The sequence below is a fragment of the Mustela lutreola genome, chromosome 1 (assembly GCF_030435805.1).
Source record: "Mustela lutreola isolate mMusLut2 chromosome 1, mMusLut2.pri, whole genome shotgun sequence".
NCBI classification, from domain to species: Eukaryota; Metazoa; Chordata; class Mammalia; order Carnivora; family Mustelidae; genus Mustela; species Mustela lutreola.
In genome coordinates this window covers 72,762,079-72,777,889 of record NC_081290.1, presented here as the reverse complement: position 1 = coordinate 72,777,889, position 15,811 = coordinate 72,762,079, and the positions used below count along the sequence as shown (strand labels likewise).

At 41.4% G+C, this 15,811-nt stretch overlaps 1 protein-coding gene across 1 annotated transcript in view; it reads left to right on the top strand.

Moving 5' to 3' along the window:
* The first annotated feature begins 828 nt into the window (after positions 1-828).
* Positions 829-15,811, top strand: part of NOCT (nocturnin) — a 29,329-nt gene continuing 14,346 nt past the window's right edge. The window contains exon 1 of the mRNA XM_059168648.1: positions 829-1,155. Within this exon, the coding sequence (XP_059024631.1) occupies positions 966-1,155 (190 nt within the window). The 5' untranslated portion in view covers positions 829-965. The remainder of the gene's footprint in view (positions 1,156-15,811) is intronic.

The window sequence follows — 15,811 nt, the reverse complement described above, 5'->3', positions numbered from 1 at the left end:
GTCATGGCCCAACTCAAATGCCAATTCTAATAAACTTCTGAGAATCCTCAAGACTTTTTTTTTTTCTCTAAACAACTTTTTTTTTTTAATTTCCAATTTTATCTTTTTCTTTTTTCCTCAAGCCTATTATGACTTCTAATGCCAAGCTTGTGGCTTTTGTGGCACTAATATTAATCTACCTCGTAGAGCTTTATCGTCTGATTTCTCTTGCTACTTTCTGCCCACTTTGCTGGAATATAACACCACTGAGGAAGGGGACATTGTCATAGTCATCATGGCCCTTGCACACAGTGGGTGCTTTATATGCTTTATTTAATTTCACTTAACGCAACCTATGTTTCCGAAGGGATGGGGTGGATGCCTTTTTCTGTATTCACACTTACATACACACGCACACACTGATGCGGTCTTCCACCTGGACACACACGTGTCCCTAGGGCCACAGCCCTGAACTGTCTCGGGACTCTCAGCCTGTGGACGCTTCCATTCCAGCCAGCGGAAGGGGAGGCTGCATTTCTATAAAACACTCTAACAGATACTTATTACTTTAGAACTCCTACAGCCTCCACCCTACAAAGAATTTAAGATCTTCTTCCTGTCGAAATGGTATTATCCTGAGTCCGGAAACCCCAGCCTGGTCGCGCCAGGGTCCGATCCCACGATCCCCCCCTCCCGGTCTCGCTTGGTCGCGCCCGCTTTGTCAGCGCGCGGCGCTCGCCGGTTACCCTCTAGCTCTCGCCAGTCCGCAGCAGACGGCGCCGCTGCTGCTCGAGCTGCTGTTGCTCGTCCATCTCGGACTCGCCTGCCCAAGACTGCCCCGAGGCCCGGGCCGGGCGACAAGGACCGGGAGAGCAAACGCTCGGACGGCTCCCGAGAGTCTGTTGGGTTCGTCGGCCTCGACCTCGGCCAGGCTCCGCTCCTCCCGCGCGTGAGGGGCCTCGGCGGCGGCGGCGGCGGCGCCCGGCATGTATCAGAGCCCGCGGCGGCTCTGCTCCGCCCTGCTGCAGAGAGACGCGTCCGGCCTGCGCCGCCTGCCCACTCCCGGACTGCGCCGCCAGTCGCCTCCGCCGGCGGCCGCCCCCCGGCCCGCGTTCCCCCGGCTCCTGGTGGCGGCCTCCGCGGCCTCGGGCGCCGCGAGGTCGTGTTCGCGAGCAGGTGAGTGCACGCTCCTGCGCGGAGAACGCCGCGGCTCCGAGCGCGGCCGCCGCCTGGAGACGGCGCGGAATGAATGGGAAGTCCCGGGCTGCTGGGGTGTGGGTCAGGCCGAGAAGCGGGTCCTCCCCTCCTCCCTTTTCCGCTTTCTCCTCGCCCTACCTATCCTGGGGCTTGCACGTCCTGGAAGAACTGGAACACTGTTCGGGGTCCCGCGTGATCCGTGGATGCGGTGCCTTTGGCATTCCGCGTTCCTGACTTCCTGCTACACCTGCCCCTTCCAAGGCCGCAAATTAACTTGTGTCTGTTTTGTCTGTTTTACTTCTTATTGCGCTAGATTTTGTGTGAACAAGTCACCTCAAGTGATTTTTTAAATCATGTCACTTGTATGATTTAGATGTTACGAATTTTTTATTAAGTCATGTTAATCGTATAGTAACACACATTTACTTGTTTTACATTTATTTGGATTTTTTTCCTGAGCCTTCCACTCTTACTACCTAGTCTGTGTCCTGTATACCCGGGTTAAGATCTTGTAAAGCCGATGCCTTCCGCTTGTCAAGAGCCAATTTTATGCATCACCTCCCCTGGACTTTCCCTTTTGTGCGACCTCCGTTTCTGCCGGTGGACACCTTACCGTGTCTACAAATTACATACAAATTAATGATACTTTCAAAAATGAAAAATGAAGGTTCTCTTTCAAAACTGGCAATTCATCCCCCTATACAGTGCATTTTGGCAGTGCTCAAGTTAGGTTATTGCTGTTCAAGACATTCGTCAAAACCATCCTGCATTATAAATAACCTCATTTTGCTCAGAAAGTTTTGGATTAATTTAATTAGGGCAAATTGAGCAGTAGAAAGAATATGTTTAATGTGGTTTTCTTTTATTAATGAAATTGATCATCTAAAATCTAAAAGTGATTGAGTTGGAACTAAGACTTTAAACTCTTCCCAGATTATGATTGGTGAGTGGTTTGGCAGAGACATACTTTTAAAATTAGGATGGTTCACCAGGTTACTGTAGACTCCAAACTCTATAGTCTTTAGAAAGGGTGGACTTGACAGTCCTATTCAGGTTTTTGGCTTTTTGGTTTTTATAGCGCGATGAATACATTCATTACATGAAATTACACTGTTCCTATTCTCAGGGTTTCTCCCCCACCCCCACCCCCGAGCTTTACAGGAATCTGGCATGTTGTGAAATAGCTGTTAGAATGGGTGCCACCTAATAACTGTTAGTGTTCTTTCTTGCTGGAAATTTTCAACAGGTCGTTGTTAGGTTGGAGGTGGGAGAAGGAATAAAAGAAAACCAGTTGATCTCTTCTGTACCAACTCATATCTCAAGAGTCCCTCAGGCCAAGTTAGTCAGTAGTGGTACATGGGAATATAGATAGCTCGTGTGACACAGATACGGCTAACTGTGCTGATGAAAAAAGGTCAGGTTGGAGAGAGCATTTGGAATGTTAGGCTTTTAACATAGTAAGGTGTTTAATGAACTTTTTAAAAGTCTCTGAAAACCCTAGTTTTACAAATAAAGAACTTGAAAGACCTTTTATGGTACTAAAGTACCATAACTTTAGTAACTCAGTTACTACAAAATCTAGAAGATTTTCCTTTTTCCTACAGTTTTAACTTTAGCTACTTGTTGGAAGAAACATGGGAACACATTCACTTATTCACTTATTGCTTGATCTCTTTCATTTAAGAAGTCTTTGCAGAATGCTGCACACATACTGTAGGTGCTTTATTATAAGAGGTGAAAGCATGTGAGCCTTAGTCTGCCTTTGCAGAGTTTTACTCCCTAACAAGAGAAGAGTTTGCACACAAAAAAATAACTATTTAATGAAATGAAACACCTTTTCTTCTCTTAAAGTTTGCACATGACACGGGTGCTGGAGATTGGGAAGTCCCTTTCAGCAAAGATGACCATTTTAGCCTTCAAAACATGATTGATATTTGAGCTCAATCTTGAAACATGGTTAGGATTGAAAGAAATTAAAATATTTTATTTGGGAAAAGGCAGGAGCAAAAAGGGAAAGGCATGAAGCATGGATGCAGCAAGGTGAGAGAAGAGACTGTAAAATGTTTTCCAAAGAGCCTCAGAACCAGCATTAGGTGCTTTTAAAAATGCAGATTAATGGATCCTACTGTAGACCTATTAATAGACTTCTTATTGGTGGGCCCCAGATTCCAGATTATTCTTGTATGTCCCAAAGTTTAGGCATCTGGCAAGAGAAGTCTTTAGGTAGCTGAAAGCTACTCTTCCCTCCAAGAGAGTCTGTTGTTGAGGGGCTGGGGGGGGAGGGTAAGTAATGAGTCCCAATCCTTGACTCCATTTGATAATCATTTTCTTCCTAATTTGTGCCCCTTCCAGAGGTCACTGGAAAGGTGAGTACAGTCATCAAATCCTAGATGTTACAAGAATTTAAAGGGGAACTTGGAGATAATCTCAGTGTTTTGCTGTCTTTCTCACACAAGGACAGCACCCCCATAAAGAAGCAGCAATTGCAACAGTTACTGTACTAGATGAAATGCAGTCAGGAGTCATCTGTGGGTTTTTAAATGCAGTCTTCCAGATCCCTCCTCCTCAGATAATTAAGAGTTGGCTGAATTAACTGTTCACAACCACTGGAACATGTTGCTTTTTTTCTTGGTACAATTTTTAAAGCAAATACCAGCTCATTTCAGGAGGCGACTCTATTTAGTATGTCCCTTAGCTCTGTGAGTAAGCTGTTTATGAGAGAGAAGAAATGAGAAAGCTTGTAATTACCAAGTTCCTACAGAATAAATTGCTTTCCTTGTGGGAGAACTAAGGTATCATTTTCCTGTAGCATTCAATGCTAAGAGTTTAAATAGTGAGCTGTTGGAGGCATATGACCTAATAATCGTGTCTTCAGAATCATATTTAGCACACTTACATACGAACGTTTGCAAGTCATTTAATCTTGCTTGCTATCTCAACACTGGACTTACCTAGAAAAGATTCATTCAATCCAGAAATTTTATTGAATACAGTACACTTAAAAGGTCCATATTGTATCACATGACTACATTCAGCAGGAATTGAGGAGACAGAAATCAGTGTGGCTGGTAGATTCACTGGGAAAAAACTGCTTTAAATAGTGAAAAGGAGGGTACATCTGTGGAAGGGAGCATGGTGGATGATGGGGAGAGAAGAGGACGTGAGAAGGTGGCAGGTATGCAAGCCATGATGAACACCATCAGAAAAAGAGGTACTTCAAGAATCTGGGACGCTTGTTAAAATATAGATTTCTTGTATTTGACCTACGTACTTCAGTCAGTTGCTTCCGGGAGAAGACTGGTTAAGTTGTATATTTAACAAGTTCCCCAGGTGATTCTTTCTGGAAATCTTGGAGAATATTATAAGCTTCACACCTCTTTCCAAAGGTATGTATTTCTGGAAAGTTCGAGAAACCTGGGAGAGGATTCTGGAAGAGTGTTAGAGTCTGTGAGCTTGGGCCCCCAGACATTTTGGAAGCCTCTGAGCAAGAACATTTACCAGAACAAAAGCAGGCTTTATGAAAGGGGAAGAGTTGGTGTATTTATGAAAGTTCAGTGAAGGAAACTTGAGTCTGACGTTGTACTGGAAGTGGATCAGTGTAGTTGTACAACTTTGGGAGTGGGTAGGTGGGTAAGTATAAAACCATGTAGGTTTCAGTGATGTTTGTTAAGGAGAAGTGAGGCAATTTCTGATTTCTTGGAGGAGGAAGAAGTGAGGAAGCATCTGTATTTGCTTAAATTCTAATCAGGATTTATAGACGTGAATAAATACTGAGAAATTTAAGATGATGTGCTCGGGTGTTTGGCTTCATACTAAACTCACTTGTATTTTCATAAAAAGCAGCTAAAGTATTTTGGATTTATTGTTGGAATAGGCAAAAACCAGGGCACCTGGGTGGCTCAGTCTGTTACATGTCTGACTCTTGGCTTCAGCTCAGGTCATGATCTCAGGGAGGTATGATGGAGCCCCACTTTGCACTCCTCACTCAGCATGGAGTCGGCTTGAGATTCTCTGCCTCTCCCTCTCTCCCTCCCTCCCACATGCTCACTTGTGCACACTCTTTTCTCTAAAATAAATAAATCTTTAAAAAAAAAAAAAAAAGGCAAAACCAGCCTTCCCACAGGAAGGAGTAAGACCTCAAGTGGATAATTTTAGTTGTCCTCTAGTCTCCACATGGTGTCAAAGCAACACTTAACATACTGTTACCATGAATTCTTTGACAGGGGAGTGGGCAGGAGTGCTGAGGGGGAAAGAAGGATAAAGAAAATTATTAGTCATATTTGAATGCCCCCCCAAGAAATACTCTTTTCTCTTTCTAGTATCAACAAATGCTTGCGCACACTTTGATCTTCTGAATTTTAACATGAGGCTTGAGCATCTGGTGATTCTGATGTACAGCCCAGACTGACAGCCACTTACTGACCACACACACAGGTGGACACCCATCCAGTGAAGAGGTGTGTTTTACTAAATGCACAGAAGCCTGCTAGAAGTTTCTTACCAACACATTGATTCCCATGCCTCCAAAAGTTAGATTCTGCTATTGAATTATGAGGGATTGTGCAGAAAGGAAAATTTTATATATATGTATATGTATATGTGTATATATGTATGTATAATACAGATATGTTTGTATGTTTTATATACATATATGTTTATATATGTACATGTGTATATTCTCGGCTGTGGGGGTAGAGCTTGGGAAGGGAGGGCAGAAGAAGAGAGAGAATCTTAAACAGGCTCCACATCCAGCTCAGAGCCCAGGGCTCAATCTCAGAACCCTGACATCATGACCTGAGCCAAAATCAAGAGGCATGCTTAACCAATTGAGCCACCCACACACCCCAAAAGGAAAATTTTAAAGCCAGTTTTATTCCATTTTCAGAATTGGAGTAGTATGAAAAGTCCACGAAAATAAAAGTTAGCAATGCAGACAAAATTAGAGTAAAGAACTGATGCAGTAGAATGTCCAGGGAGTCCCTTAATCTTGTTGTGCCTGCTCCCACTGACTTCCTTTCCCCCAGCTCTTTGAGCTTCTGAAAGTCCTTGAGCCAGGTCCATTGCCCGTCTCCAGATAAACTTGTGCCAGTGTACAAAGTAAATTAGTTTGCAGATTCTAAAGATACGTAAATACAATGGTTTTATATTTCCTTTTTATGTTTTGCTGTCATGAATGTCAGCCATTATTGAGGGACTGTGGAAAGAACTTTGTCTTTCAGATCTTCTAGGTCAAATAGGTTTGCTGAGACCTATTCTGGAATTAGTTTCTCTTTCACATGGTTCATTCTGAATTTTATTTGGTAAAAAGCCATGATGATTTTTTAAATTAAGTGTTTAGAAAATTACAGGAGTAACATGCCCATTAATAAAAATCTTTTTTCCTCAAAACTTTAAATGTCTTTATGAGTATTGATTATTTCTAGAAGCTTACAGGATTTTTCTTATCCTTTGTGTTCCAGAATTCCATCAGGAAAAATGTCTCAGCATTGGGCAAACCCATTTAATCTAAAGGCATACCTTTATTTCTTTCTTTTTAAGATTTTATTTATTTACAGAGAGCAAGCATAGCAGTGGGAGGAGCAGGCTCCCCAAGGAAGGAGATGCGGGACTCCATCCCAGGACTCTGGGATCATGACCTGAACCGAAGACAGATACATAATGACTGAGCCACCAGATTCTAGGTGCCCCTAGAATCTCCTTTCTTTAGCACAAGGAAAAGTGTCTTATTTTTTGGATCATTTAATCAACTCTGTCATCTCTTACTCTCATGTTCTTAAACTCCTGTTAGGTTGGTGGCCATGTAGATCTATACTGTGTATCTCTTCTCTCGTTTTTTATTTTTAACTTTTTAATTTTTTTAAGATTTTATTTATTCGACAGAGAGAGACACAGTGAGTGAGGAACACAAGCAGAGGGAGTGGGAGAGGGAGAAGAGGCTTCCTGCTGAGCAGAGAGAAGATGCAGGCCTCGATCCCAGGACCTCAGGATCACAACCTGAGCCAAAGGCAGATGCCTAACGACTGAGCCACCCACATGCCCTTTTCCCTCATCTTTTAATGTCTTTATCGCTTCTCCATTTGTGAGTTTTTCTGAGTATTTCTATTTTGCAGTCATTTTTTTTTTTTAATTTTTTTAAGGTTTTATTTATATGTCAGAGAACCGGCACAAGCAGGGGGAACAGCAGGCTGAGGGAGAAGGAGGCTCCCTGTTAAGGAGCCTGATAATGCGGGGCTTAATGCCAGGACCCCAGGATCATGACCTGAGTCAAAGGCAGCCGCTTAACCGACTGAGCACCCAGGTGTCTCTCTGGGTCATTTAAAATTTCTAGACATTTTCCCTTTTTTGATAGAATCCTATTCTTGTTTCACGTCCATAATACTGTCTTGTAGCTTGTTTACTTGCCTTATTTATTTATTTTTCAGGAGAGAGAGAGAGAGTGCACAGGCAAAGGGAGAAGCAGGCTCCCTACTGAGCAGGAAAGCCTTTGATAGGGGGTTTGGTGGCTGGCAGGGCTCAATCCCAGACCCAGGAATCAAGACCTGAGCCGAAGGCAGACACTTAGCCACTGGGTGGATGCCTGAGCCACCCAGGCGACCTCTCCTGTAGCTTTAAATGTAGATATGTATTCCTATTTCTCCCTCAGGCCTCTTCTAAAGGGGAGAGCAGTTTATGTGTTCTGTAAGTGGGAGGGTTATGTGGTAGGTGGACAGGTCTGCTCCCCTAGGAGGGAGCAGGCTGGACTTAACTCCTCTTTAAATATTCTTGAGGTCAGAGTTAGACCTTGATCTTGTCTGCTTGCTTGCTTGCTTTCTTAATTTTTATTTATTTATTAGTAATCTCTACACCCAGCGTAAGGCTCAACTCACTGCCCAAGTTCAAGAGTCTCATGCTCTTCTGACTGAGCCAGCCAGGCTCCCCCGGTCTGCTTTTCCTTTAGATCTGTCACCCTTGGTAGCCCTTTGGAGGCATATATCCCACTTTTCTTTGAAGCATTCTCTGGTTTTGTCCACCCTTACTGGCTTCTGTCTAAGAGGGAAGCAGGGCAACTAGCTCATCTGTTTTCAGAAGTCATAGTTGAGAGAATTACCCTAACAATAGCCCCTCAGCTTCTCCTGCCCTTTGTCTTTCTTGACTCAGCTTTGAGTTTCTTCAGAGCTCTCTTGGAAGAACCGTGTTTAATGGGCCTGTGGTAACTTGTACTGTATTTTCCTTTACTCTGGTTTTCTCTGCTAATGCATATCTGTCTGTTTCTACCTTTTGGTATTTTTCCAAATTTTTGGCTCATTGATGGCATCCTTTCTTGTCTTCCCATACTGTTGTTTCATTCTTTATAAAAATTTGAATACAACTACTTTATTCCTGAAAGTTCTTGGGAAGGAGAGAGTGAATGTATGTTCTGCTTCATACCTGGTGACCTATTGAGTATAATATTTCAACTCCCATTTTCTTTTTTTTTTAAATTTATTTGTTTCAATCCCCATTTTAAAAATGAGTGGTGGGAATAGAGATTTTAAAGCTGTTAACATTTTCACTTCAGATTATGAAGATCATTCTTTTTCTTCATGTCCCTTAATTATTCAAGGCAGGCCATGGAAATTTGTATGTGAAAATCGTTTTCCCTTATTTCAGGTAACTGAAAATCCTTTATTGGTTTTGTGAAATACATACAGAGTGGCTATAAAATCTCATTTCAGTATAATCTAGAACAGAGGTCTGCAAACTCTTGCTGAAAAGTAGGCAATATCTTAAACTTTGTGGGCCTTAATGTCTGTGTCACAGCTACTTAGCTCTGCTATTGTATTATGGAAGCAGCCCTGGATAGGACGTAAGCTTCCAGCCCTGAAATTTGAATCTCATACAGTTTTCCCATGTCATGAAATACTATTATTGTGATTTTTTTTTTCAAACATTAAAAAATGTGCAAGATCACCAGCAGTACAGAACAGGGGTGCCGACTAGATGCAGCTCATGGGTTATAGTTGGTGGACTCCTGATCACAAAGGAAAAGGTCTGTATTAATCAGTAGATTTTTCCTTTTAGCTTTCATTTTTCCATTCACAACTAAAAACAGACCATTTTCTTAGGCATCATGTAGTAATACAAACTTAATGTCTCAGTGGAGAGCAGTTATCCCACCAGGTTCTGTCAGTTTCTACCTTTTCATATTTCACTTCAGAGCCATTATGCTAGAAAAACCCAGTTTGTACAAATGGTTGGTCAGCCAACAGTTGAGCACCAGTTAAAACATTTAAGCTAAGCTTTGATTGTGGATAGATTTCTTTTTCCTCAGTGATAATTTCTTTTCTTTTTTTAAAAGATTTTATTTATTTGACAGAGATCACAAGTAGGCAGAGAGGCAAGCAGAGAGAGGGGGAAGCAGGCTCCCTGCTGAGCAGAGAGCCCTATGTAAGGCTCGATCCCAGGACCTCGAGATCATGACTTGAGCCCAAGGCAGTGGCCCAACCCACTGAGCCACCCAGGCGCCCCTTCTTAGTGATATTTTCTAGATGAATCTGGCATGACTGAAGGTATGGCTTAGCCTGGAAAACATTTTCGCATTCTTGTTTAGTCTGTGACTGCTGCCTAGTGAAGAAAGGTCGTTTGGATTGTCACGCTGTGTCTAGGTGTTTGTATTTTTAGACATGTTAGGTTAGAGTCATGACCTTCACTTGGTATCTCTAGTAATGCCACGCAGGTTGTTAACACTGCTCTGTACACTCTGTGCCATGCCAGTGCGTGTGCTGTGGTGGCAGTGACGTCGGCAGACGGAGAAGGTGGAATTCGACCTCTGTTTATTCCTGTGTGTGCCCTGGCAAGGCACCATTGCAGTTGTCCTGTCAGTCCTGTCAGAGATGCTGATGAGCAACAGTCCAAGGTGCGGATAACTTTCTCCAAGGCCAGACGCCTCAGGAGTTGTGCAGTCTTGAAAAACTGTGTCGTGATGTCTCAGCCTCAGTATCTGTTTCTATCATATAGTGAATGCAGGACCTACTTTGGTGGATTGTTGGAAAGAGTAATGAAAATACTTGGAAGGAGTATGGCATGTGGGCTCTTAGATGTTAAGAGCCAGCCTTCTCTTTAAACCCAGGAAGTGAACTTTGCTAAATAGAACAGAATAGTGAACATTTAACTGACCACTTAGGGTTACTAGGTGTATCTAGTTTAACTCAATCCTCCCAGTAACCCAGTGAAGTAAATTAGAGTGAACCTCAGATGAAAAAACTGAGGCCCCAAAAATGTAACTTGTTCAGGATCTCATTAGTAAAAGGAGGAGCTGGGGTTTGATGCAAGCCAGCCTAACTTGAGTTCCTGTGTTTAAGACTGTTTTTGCTTCTGCTGAACTGTATAGCCTGATGGTACTGAGAATAGTTGAGGCTTTGGCCATAGTACTTTCACGTACTACATGCTCTGTGCATGCCTGTCACATTTAATCCATGATGCTGAATAACAGATTTGAAGACTGGACACTGACTAAAAATATTTAATCCTCACCAGAAAATGGTATCTTCCTAAATTGGCACTTAGAATCCAGTTCCTAGGATCCAGGAATTAATGTCCTTCACGTCCACATTCATACACAAAATTTGAAGGTGCTTATGTGCAGTTACCAGTGGACCTGTGTACTAACACAGAGAGAGGGCCCCAACTACAGTCTCACCAAATGGGACAAGTCACTTAAACTTCTGAACCTCAGTGTCCTCACCTGTGAAGAGCCAAGGACTTTGACAGGGTTCCTTGGCACTTCGCTCTCTCTTGGCTTTGTGTGTGTGTGTTTACTTGTTAGTCCAGTTTAGTTGGCATATACATATATAAAATATACACATATACAGTGTTATAGTAGTTTCAGCATCTTCTGTCAACAGTTTTAAACGCCCTGGGCGAGGTGTTCGAGGAAGTCGTAAACAAAGTAGACACAGTCCCTGCCCTTTTGGAATTTACAGTCTAATAAGTAAAGGACAGGGTTTGTAGTTCAAATGTCAAGGACAGCTTCAGAGAAGCAGGCCATGTGGAAGGAAGAGGGAGGCACTAGGGCTTTTGAATCATAAAGCTGTATAGGCAGAGAAGCTGGAAATCTTTATTTACTGATTTTTTTCAATAAATATTAAATATATCTCATACCCAACAATCCAAGCTGATTATGTTGCTTATCTTTGCCTGTCACCACTAATTTATCTTGAAGGTGGCTGCATTTATTCAGGAACTCTAAGAAAGCTAATTGAAAATTTGCTTGCTACTGAAGGAATGATGTGAACTTTCTGAGGTAGTTCAGCACGTGGCCAGTAGATGGTAGCAAAGGATTGCTATTTCCATGATGCCTTCCTGTGATGTAGGTAGCTTAACAATTTTTGTGTACTCGGCTCTTTGCGGTTTCCTTGGGCCCAGGTTGGTCAGCTCCAGCAGCCTCCCAGGTGTGTATGCAGATTATCCTGGTCTTTTTTAGCTTTTGGTGTTTAATCAGCAGTTTTTGCCAAACCACAGTTTCAGGAGACTAAGCTCAAATTAATTTTGAGAGAAATTCACAGGCTGAATTGTTTGGGCAAACTCCAGTGTATGCAACTGCTGAGTAACTAGAAACATGTGAACAGATGTCTCTCTGGTGTAATTTCTAAATGCTCTTAGGACTGGTTGAATGGGTAGGCCCAGCCAGTTTGGGTCTCAACCGTTATGATTCTCGTCCAGCATTCTGATCATTGGTGTGAAAGTGTTTCATTTAACCCTGATGATTTCCCTCTGATGGTTGGCACTCTTAGGCACTGATACTGTGGTCTGCCTGTTCCTTCAGCTTTGATATAAAGAATAAACATATTTTCTGTATTTTTGTGATTAGCCTACTTCTGCTTTGTTTTCTGGGAAAGAAAGGACTAAACAGGGGATGTTTACATACTACTACTATATTTCAGGAATCTAAATCTCAACTCTCTGGCAAATCTTTAAAGGCTCTCATGAGGGAGGTGAGAGTTATTTGTTCCTATAAAGTAAAATATCTGTGAGGTATTAATGTAAGGAATGAAGGCGTCCAGTTCTAAATGGAAATGGAAATAGGGTTATAGAAAGAAGAAAAGGCAGGGGATTGAAGTGTTATTGTTAAATCATAGCTAGGATAAGAAATGAAGCTATTTTGATCTGCCTATTGCCTGTATAATTTATATAATGTGTACCACACTCAGGATGACAGCTGATACTTTTCCTAGTAAAATGCCTGGGGAAAGAAATGAACTTTGGGGGGAAAAAATAAATACAATATGGGGTCAAATCAAGAATACCCATCCCCAAATACATATAATAAAGTTTACCTGAAAGCCAGTATAACTGCCAGATAAAGTTTAACAGGTTTTGTTGAAATTTTATACTTTCAGTATCTTAATTACCACAGGGATGAATTATTTGTCCTGTCTTGCCTGAGAAGATTGGCTTTGGATGTTGAGCTATTCTGAAGCTTGGACGGTTTTTTTCAAAGTTCCATATAATAACCCCTTTAATGGCATAAAGCTTAAGTAGGATGGCTTGAAATCTGGGAATTGGACATGGTTTTATGTGTAGGAAGATTTTTTTTTTTTTTTTTTTTTTTTGGACAGACAGAGATCACAAGTAGACAGAGAGTCAGGCAGAGAGAGGGGGGAAAGCGGGGGGGCTCGATCCCAGGACCCTGAGATCATGACCTGAGCTGAAGGCAGAGGCCCAACCCACTGAGCCACCCAGGTGCCCCATGGAAAGAATTTTTTTAAATCGGTTCATACTCTAAAAGAAAAAAATGAATGTTACTTAAAAAAACAACAACAACCAGGTGAGAAACAATGAAAATAAGTTATTTCCTCATTGTAAAAAGGGCATAATAAGAGTAGCTGCCTCCTAGGATTTGTAAAAGGTTTAATTGAAAATGCAGTCAAAGCAGGCAGAATTTGTAAGTGGTGCATGTTAAGTATTAAGTAATCCTTAGCTGCCACTGGCATCATTGTTTTTTATTTGTTTTTTTTTTTTATTTTAGGGTGAGTAGGGGAGGGAAGAAAGGTGCCCCATAATTTTTGCTTTCTTTTGTTTTCAAATTTACATTGCCTTACTACCCTGCAGTCCTTATGTGGGTCTGAGTCTTGGTTGGCTTCACAAAAATAATACGAGAAGTCTTTGGTGTTCAGTTTTACTTATTAATTCCTAGCTTGGGATTTTGTGCTTGCTTTGACATGATGTCTGTATATTACCAGAACGTTTTGGAAAATACAGCCTTTAGAAATAACTAAGTAAGTTCATACATTTTGGGGACTAGAAGAAGAAAAGAAAATGCATTGGGACTTCCCCAAATCCTTTCTGATTTTTTCTCTGGTTTCATGACTTTATGACAATAATTTTTTTGTACAATTTTATGTATTTATTTGACAGAGAGAGAGATCACAGGTAGGCAGAGCAGCAGGCAGAGAGAGACCTGGTGGGCGGAGTGGGGGGTGCAGTCTCCCCACTGAGCAGAGAGCAGACGCAGGGCTGGATCCTAGAACCCCAAGACCATGACCTGAGCCGAAGGCAAAGGTTCAACCCACTGAGCCACCCAGGTGCCCCTGAAAAGAATGTTTTTGAAGTACAGAAAAATCTAGTTTGGATAGCAGAAATAAAAGAGGGAGGTAAGGAAAGAGTATCCATGATTTGTGGGTGTTTGTACTCTCTGGAGCAGCAAGGAAATGGCTTTACAGCAGTGACCTCCCAGCTTCTGTGATTTTATCTTCTGCCAGTTTAAAACAAATTTAGATACGTGCTCTGTGTTATATCAATTACATACATGTCTGCTTTCAATCTATTGTTTTTTGGGGTTTTTTTGTTTTGTTTTGTTTTTTTAAGATAAAAAAAGTTCTCATTTTCTTCCCAGGGGATTGCCTTATTTTATTTTATGTCCCTCAGAACAGGATGTCTATACTTAAAAGATGGTTGATCGGGGTACCCGGGTGGCTCCGTTCTTAAGTGTCTGCCTTCAGCTCAGGTCATGATCCCAGGGTCCTGGGGTCAAACCCCCTGTCTGGCTCCCTGCTCAGTGGGAAGCCTGCTTCTCCCTCTCCCACTCCCCCAGCTTCTGTTCCCTCTCTCGCCGTTCTCTCTCTGTCAAAAAAATAAATAAAATCTTTTAAAAAAATAAAAGATGGTTCATCTAGAATAGAAATTCTCACTTTTTACTCTCTGGATCCTTTTATAGTCTCCCCCCCCCTTTTTTTTTTAAGTAAGATTTTTATTTGACAGAGAAAGACGGGAAGAGAGGGGAATACAAGCAGGGCAGTGGGAGAGGAAGAGAGCAAGGAGCCTGATATGGGACTCAATCCCAGAGCCCTGGGATCATGACCTGAGCCGAAGGCAGACGCTTAACAGCTGAGCCACCCAGGTGCCCAGATCCTTTTACATTCTTAAAAAAATTTTGAGGACCCACTGAACTTTTGTTTATGTGGGTTATATATTCATATGCATATCGATAAATATGATAGAAAGTAGAACAAGAGAAAATATAAACATGTTTATAAAGTCATTTAATATAATACAATCAATATTAACATAAATGACATTTTTATGGAAAAGTAGCTATATTTTCCAAAACAAGAAATTAGTTAAAAGAGTGGCCTTGTTTTACTTTTTTTGAAATCTCTTAAAGTCTGGCTTATTAGGAAACTGCTAGAATTCTCATATCTGCTTCTACATTCAATATGTTGTGATATGTTGTTTTGGTTAAAGTCTTTGAAGACATTCCCATCTCACAGATAACGTAGTTGGAAAAAATTACTTTAACATCATTTTTAGATCATTATGGATATATTTTGTGGTAGAGTGTATGTTAGTAGTTATTTACAGCTTGAAATCTGGTGCCCTATCAGTGAGCTTTTTGTGTTCTGTGACATTAAAATCAACTGATTTTTCTGGTATTTTGAACAGATTTTTTTAGCCATGAATGATTTTGTATCAGTCATTTGGAAAATGTTGGTTAACTCGGCTATGCAGATCTTTCAAATACTGTACGATACCAAGAAATAGCATTAGTTAATATAATCCCCGTCTTGTCAGAAGTCTTTAATTTTTGGCAACCCGTCGTGCTCCTGATGGCAGATAAAATTTTTCCAAAGTTTTCTCTTGAAAATTTTTATCATTGACACAAATATGGTCTTTTGTTTTCCTTAAAGTGACAGGGTTGCTTATACATATTAGTGAAAATGCCTGATATCTTTACTTGATTAACTATAATTTGTTAGGTTTACCATTGGGCAAAAATGGTGTTCCATGAAAAAAAGGGACTAGTTCATTTTGCAACCCAAGTTCTTTTCTGTAAGCTGTTGTATTTTGGTATGGAGCAAAAGTGCTTTATTGTGTATTTTCCATTGTCACATATTAAAAAGACATGTCATTAATGTTCCAGGTTTAACAAAAATTCTACTGCCTCACTAAGGACATTTTTAAGTAAAACTGACTTTTTTAAAACTGAAGAGTGTGTAGTGGTGAAGAATACTATGGCTACTTGGTGGAGTCCGATGCCAGGACCTCATTCATGCTGAGGTAGCAGCAGTTTTAACACGTTTGTGGGTAAAACAGACGAACACGGTGAAAAAGGAAAATGGTGTCTTAGTATTATGAAAGTAGTTTTGGCCATGCATACCTCTGAAAGGGTTTCAGGCAT